The sequence below is a fragment of the Lepus europaeus genome, chromosome 6 (assembly GCF_033115175.1).
Source record: "Lepus europaeus isolate LE1 chromosome 6, mLepTim1.pri, whole genome shotgun sequence".
Lineage (NCBI taxonomy): Eukaryota > Metazoa > Chordata > Mammalia > Lagomorpha > Leporidae > Lepus > Lepus europaeus.
The window spans coordinates 62,097,001-62,104,195 of record NC_084832.1 but is presented as its reverse complement, the minus strand read 5'-3'; the positions used below and the strand labels follow the sequence as shown (position 1 = coordinate 62,104,195).

Sequence of the window (7,195 nt, the reverse complement as noted above, 5' to 3'; positions counted from 1 at the left end):
ATATTATTCAGCTATAAAAAATGAAATTCTATCATTTGCAGCAAAATGGTTTGAACTGAAAGACATCGTGTTGATCAAAATCAGCTGGACATAGAAAAATAAATATCACGTTTGTCCTTATACATGGGAGCTAAAGATAAAAAAAAAAAAACATGGAGGAGGAAGGAAAGGAAAGGGAAATGGAAAGGATTAAAAGAAAAATATACTGGCCGGCGCCGTGGCTCAACAGGCTAATCCTCCGCCTTGCGGCGCCGGCACACCGGGTTCTAGTCCCGGTCGGGGCACCGATCCTGTCCCGGTTGCCCCTCTTCCAGGCCAGCTCTCTGCTGTGGCCAGGGAGTGCAGTGGAGGATGGCCCAAGTGCTTGGGCTCTGCACCCCATGGGAGACCAGGAGAAGCACCTGGCTCCTGCCATCGGAACAGCGCGGTGCGCCGGCCGCAGCGCGCTACCGCGGCGGCCATTGGAGGGTGAACCAACGGCAAAGGAAGACCTTTCTCTCTGTCTCTCTCTTACTGTCCACTCTGCCTGTCAAAAAAAAAAAAAAAAGAAAGAAAAATATACCTGTGCGATTAGTTCAGTTGCAAATACAGTGTTTTGCTAAAGTTCGTATTAAATGTGACCAAAAGATTGATAAGAATTATATGCTCCGATAGTATTAATGCTTCTGTGATTTTTAAAATTTGCTTTATATGAGTGACGTTGGACATCTTTTCACTTGGTTATTGATTATAGACCTTGCCTATTTTTCTGCTGCACTATGGTCTTTCTATTTTTTTTTGAACTATTTATTCAGTAGAACATTAAACCTTTGTAATATGAATTAAAAATGTCATCTCAAAAACTTTTAATAAAAGTGAATTTTAATAAAAGTACTTAAAGTAGCAGTAGTCAAGAAAACGTGATTCCCTGTGGCCACAGGGCTGTCTTCTTTACAGAATTCCTCAGGCAAGGATGAAGCTGGTCTGCGCAGGGCTGATGGATTTTAAAACAATACAGATTATTAAGTATTTCCTTTGTCTTCTGTATGCAAAAAGAAGTTACTGATAAATCTTTATTTGCTGTGTTTACCAAGATTCTGTTTCCCTCCTGTTGTGTGTGTGTGTATGTAACTGAAGTTTGTCACATAAGCTACCTGTGCAGTGCTTTGAACAAGAGAATAGAATGTCAGTGCTGGGGACTGGTGTGTGAAACATTTCTCTTCCCTGGGTTTAAATTTTAGTCTTCTCTGCTGAGCTGATGTTTGGTAACAGAGAGTTTGCAAATCAAGTAGAAGAAGAAAATAGAAATAAGCTTTCTAAAAAATCTGAATACTTTCCCAAAAATATGTAAGTAAATACATATTAATGAGACAATAAAATCAGTCATTTGATGTAAGAGTTTGGTATCTCAAAGATATCCAGAATGATAACCTAATGTTCCTTTGCCCTCTGTTCCACATTTATCTCATCATAAGGTGGAAACTTCTCATGAAGTATATTACTTAAAAAGGAAAGAAAAATACGTCAGCATTGTGGTGTGGCAGGTTAAGCCATTGCTTGTAACTAGTGTCGCCTATTGGAGTGCTGATTAAGTCCCAGCTGCTCCACTTCTGAGTGAAGATAGCCCAAGGGAGTGAAGATAGCCCAAGTGCCTGGACCCCTGCCATCCATATAGGAGCCCTGGAAGGGGTACTGAGCTCCTGGCCTTGGCCCTGTGGCCATTTGAGCAGTGAATCCATGGATGGAAGATATGCTCCCTCACTCTTTCTCTTTTGCATACTCACTCTTTCTCTGTTGCTCTGTGTTTCAAATAAATAAATTTAAAAAATCACTATTGGCACTTTAATGTTTAATTAATTTCTCAACTATATACAATTATATACATGCACAAAAGTTGGTCTATGTGCCTACAAATAGATAGCTTAGGAAAACATGTGTGGTACCAATTAGGAAGCATATGATGTGTGTTATAAGAGGAGGTACACTTAAAAGGGTACCAGCTACAGGATAATTACCTCATGTAGTATTGAAATAAATCTCAACTGCAAAATGTGGACCATAGATGTTCCAGGCTTTTTGTTTGTGTGGGTTGTCCAACTCATTTCGTCTTAGATACAGCCTGAGGGGAAAAGCAAGCACACATTACATTTTATTTTAGGGCTAATAGTCAAGCCCTACAGTAGGGCTCCTTGGCCTTTATGAAAAGCCTTGCTCACCACATTTAGAACCTCAGCCTTTTTTTGTGTCTTCCTTTGCTTCCTCCACATCTCTCACAGAATACCTTCATCTTCACTAATAAGTACCTCAGTGCCAACATACTGCCAAATCTTTTAGCATCTCCTTTTATGGAATTAATGACATCCAAGATTGATAAAGCATCTGTTTGCAAAGATGACAAGTCCACCAGAGGCTTGATGTGTAATAATACCCAGTAACAGTGCCAGCATTGTGGTGTAGTGGATTAAGTTGCCACTTGCAATGCTGGCATCCCATATTAGAGTGCTGATTTGAGTCCTGGCTGCTCTGCTTCTGCTCCAACTCCCTGCTGATGGCCTGGGAAGGCAGCAGAAGATGGCCCAATGGCTTGAGCATCTGTTGCCTACATCATGCCTCTCCCTCTCCTTCTCTGTCTCTCTCTCCCTCTCCCTCTCACTCTCCCTCTATGTTTCCATCTCCCTCTCCATCCTCTCCCTCCTCTCCCGCCCTCTCCCTTGCCCCCACTCCCTCTCCCTCTTCTCCCTATCTCTCTCCTCTCCCTCTCCCTCTTCTCCCTATCTCTCTCCTTTCCCTCTCCCTCTCCCTCTCCCTCTCCCTCTCCCTCTCCCTCTCCCTCTCCAGAGGAGAGGCTTTAACGTACTGTGACACAGAGCTATCTCTCACCTTTCAAATAAATGAATCTTTAAACAATAATAAAACCCAATAATACAGTGTTTTTTAAGAATGACATTGGTGTTTCTGATTAAAAAACATCCTGATAGCTATAAAATCTGCTTTGCCAAGTAGTGTGTACATGTAAAGCTTACAGAAATATTTAGAAACTTACATAAAAATGATCTAATGTTGCTTCTCCGGTATGAACACATTGTTTCAAAGGACAAAACTGTACACTGTAGTAACAGCCATTTTTTAGTAGTAGCACCAGGTTTCTCTATTTGAGGGGCTTTGCTCATGTAATGAATCAAAGTTTATTGTTTGTTTACAACCAGATATGGATAAAAATTTTCCATGAAATCCAGCATTTGCCCTCAAAATGCATTAAATGTACGTGCATCACAGGAATGTGTGTATGATGTTCCCTCTGCTGTCTTCTTGTAGGACTTTGGATGTCACTAGAGCCAGTTCAGGTTTCCAGCAGAGTAGGGTTGGATGTGATGAATAACAAATAAACCCACGTGCAATTGCAACCACCTTAACTCTAACCTGAAGAATTTTCAAAATCTTTTTTCCTTTGGATTGTAGGGTATGTTGATATGATCTTTTCACCCCCACAGAACAAAACCCCAAAGTAGAGCACTTCTAGATTCAGGAATGAGTTTCCAGATATGGGTAAAATGTTCTTTGGAATAATAACCTTCAAATCCATTTAATAAATGCTTTTTAATAAAAAGTTTCATGATTGAGTTGTTAGAGAAATGTGTAATTGGGAGATTATTAAATTATTTCTTGTCTCTCTTGATCCCTCTCTCTCTTATGCTCTCCTCCTTTCTTACCCTCTTGTGCTCTCTCCCCATCCCATTCGGCTTCCCCCACCCAATAATAAACCTTTCCTCTAACTCCTGTGTGTTTTGTGGCAGCCTTACATCAGTGCCATGACTCGGATCCAGCCTCCCGCATTGACCTTGCTCTCCCTTTGAGAGCCTCCAGAAATTGTGCCTTAGATTAGCACAGGTTGATGATTGCTCCTACGTGGATCAGCAATTATTGAGGACCTGCCATATCTTGAATTCAAGGTACTGAGCATAATCATATTGAATTTCACTGGGAGTACATTATCACCACACTCAGCATCTGATTTTAATCCTTTGTAAATTAGAACATAGTCCTCTGGCATGGCCCATGAGGATCATGCAACAGTTGAGTCTCACATAGTTTTTAAATGATCACATTGAGTAAATGCAATAAAGAATGGCGGCTTAGGATTTTCTTGTTTATTATATATCGAGATTATAACAGTTGGCAAAAGAATTGCCATTATACCTTACACACAGGCATTGACGGTTAAGCTGTTTCTATCGGATTTACATTATATCCATACCTGTTGTTTTCTATGAAAGCTGTATTGAACCAGAAGAAGAATGCACATTTGTCATAATATTTGGGGAGATTCTAAAAAGACATGGTTAAAGAAAAAAATGGTTATTTTCACAGTAAAATTGATACCAAGAACTAGTTCCAGAGGATAATCCCTTTGGATTCTTTCCTTTATTCCTCTATATATTGCTCTAACAACTGTACCCATTAAGTAGGCAGCACTCTACCCCTGATAATGCACCTAGAGACACAACAAGGAGACTAATAGAATGCTCTTGCTTTGTCTTTTTGTTTCTATCAGGAATTTCAAGGATGGCATAAGCTTTGGGCATAACAGTTAAGATGCCACTTGGGACACCCACATCCTATATAAGAGTGCCTGGATTCAAGTCCCAGCTCAGCTCCTGATTCCAGCCTCCTGTCTATGCACGGCCTGGAGGCAGCAGGTGATGGGTCCCTGCAACCCACATGGGAGACCAGATTTGAATTTCTGGCTCCCAGCTTCAGCTTTCCCCAGCCATGGCTCTTGTGGGGAGTTGAGGCATAACCTAGCAGATGGGAAGTCTCTTCTCTCTGCCTTTTTTATTTATGTATTTGACAGGTAGAGTTAGACAGTGAGAGAGAGAGACAGAAAGGTCTTCCTTTGCCATTGGTTCACCCCTCAATGGCTGCTGCGGCCGGTGCACCGCGCTGATCCAAAGCCAGGAGCCAGGTGCTTCCTCCTGGTCTCCCATGCAGGTGCAGGTGCCCAATCACCTGGCCCATCCTCCACCGCCTTTCCTGGCCACAGCAGAGAGCTGGACTGGAAGAGGAACAGCCAGGACTAGAAACCTATGCCCACATGGGATGCTGGCACCACAGGTGGAGGATTAGCCAAGTGAGCCATGGCACCGGCCCCTTTTTTTGTTGTTTAATTTATTTTTTAAGGAATACAAATTTCATAAGTACAATGTTAGAAATATAGTTATTCTTCCCACCATACCCACCCTTTCCACCCATACTCCCACCCCGCCACCACCTCCCTCTCCCTTTGCCATTCTCATTCTCCATTAAGATTCATTTTCATTATATTTGTACACAGACCTACCATATGACCTATACTAAGTAGAATTCAACAATTTGCACACACACACAAACTGAGAACTAATATTATAGTTAACTCATAATGAAACTCGTTGAGGGCAGAGGTCCTACATGGGGTTTTAGTACACAGTGACTCCTGTTGTTAATTTAACTACTAACACTCTTATGTATGATATCAGTGAGCACCTGAAGCTCTTGATATAAACTGCCTAGGCTTTGGAAACCTTTTAAGTGCACTGTCAGCATTTGGACAAGGGCATAAGCAAAGTGGAAGTTTTCTCCTTCCTTTAGAGAAAAGTGCATCCTTCTTTGATGGCCACTTCTTTCTGCTGGGGTCTCACAGAGTTCCTTCATGTAGAACGTTTTTTGCCACAGTGTCTTGGCTTTCCATGCCTGCAATGCTCTCATGTGCTTTTCAGCCAGACCAGGAACCTTAAGGGCTGAATCTGATGTCAGAGTGTTATTAAAGCAATCGTCATTCTGTTATTCCACTGTGTGGACTTCTTCCCATGTTGGAAAATCCTCTCTTTTTAAATTCTATCTATTATTATTACCAGGCACTTGATCCTGTGTATACACACACACACACACACATATATATATATATAATTATTTTAACCCTTAATATGATCTTAATATTAATATTATATGTGTTTAATTATTTTAACACTTAATATGATCACTTTAACAACTAAGATGGCATTTTTACCATCTAGCTTAATGGGATTTAGAGTCCCATGACAAGATTTTAAACTGCATCCTTAGAATTAAGTCCACAGGAATGTATGCAGACTTATAGAGCTTTACAATTACAAACTTCCTCTTCCCTCTCTTATTCCCACTCTTATTTTTTATTGAGATCTATTTTCAATTGACTTTATATATATATATATTTATATATATATAAATATATATATTAACTGTTAAGAGTTCAAAAAATAGTATAAGGAAAAAATAATAACAACAGCAAAACACTATTCCTTGACAGTCAAGATAAGGGGAGCTCAAGTCATCCTCTCTTGAAGTGAATGTTGATTTCACTTCTATAGATTTTGTTTTAGGTGCTCTATTATTTCTCAAAGATCAGAGAGAATATATGATATTTATCCTTTAGGATTGGCTTATTTCACTAAGTATGATATTTTCAAGATCCATCCATTTAGTTGCAAATGAACTGATTTCATTTTTTCTTTACTGCTGTGCAGTATTCCATAATGTATGTATCCCATTATTTCTTTCTTTTTTTAATTTATTTAACAGACAGAGTTAGAGTGTTTGACAGAGAGAAAGGTCTTCCTTCCATTAGTTCATCCCCCAAATGGCCACTACGGCCAGAGCTATGCCAATCCGAAGCCAGGAGCCAGGTGCGTCCTCCTGGTCTCCCATGCGGGTGCTGGGGCCCATGCACTTGGGCCATCCTCCACTGCCTTCCGGGCCACAGCAGAGACCTGGACTGGAAGAGGAGCTACTGGTTCTAGAACCTGGTGCCCATATGGGATGCCGGTGCTGCAGGTGGAGGATTAACCAAGTGAGCTATGGCGCCAGCCTCCTATTATTTCTTTGTCCAGTCTTTGGTTGATGGGTATTTATTTTGATTGCATGCCTTAGCATTGTGAATCAAGCTGCAATAAACATGGAGGTGCAGATAACTCTTTTGTTTACTGATTTCATTTCCCTTGGGTAATTCCCAGGAGTGGGATGGCTGGGTCATATGGTAGGTCTACATTCAGATTTTTGAGGTATCTCTGTACTGTCTTACAGAGTGGCTTTACCAGTTGACATTCCCACCAACAAGAGATTAGGGTACCTTTTCCCCCACATCCTTACCAGCATTTGTATTTTGTTGATTTCTGTTTGAAAGCCCTTCTAATGGGACTGAGGT

General features: G+C 40.8%; 1 protein-coding gene across 1 annotated transcript in view; it reads right to left on the bottom strand.

The window, feature by feature from the left end:
- Nucleotides 1-877: 877 nt before the first annotated feature.
- LOC133762337 (phosphatidylinositol 3,4,5-trisphosphate 3-phosphatase TPTE2-like) overlaps nt 878-7,195 on the bottom strand; it is a 28,011-nt gene continuing 21,693 nt past the window's right edge. Inside the window, exons 11-13 of the mRNA XM_062195337.1 lie at nt 4,235-4,305; nt 1,995-2,098; nt 878-973 (exon numbers count right to left, since the gene is read on the bottom strand). Coding sequence (XP_062051321.1) covers nt 1,996-2,098; nt 4,235-4,305 — 174 coding nt within the window. The 3' untranslated portion in view covers nt 878-973; nt 1,995. The remainder of the gene's footprint in view (nt 974-1,994; nt 2,099-4,234; nt 4,306-7,195) is intronic.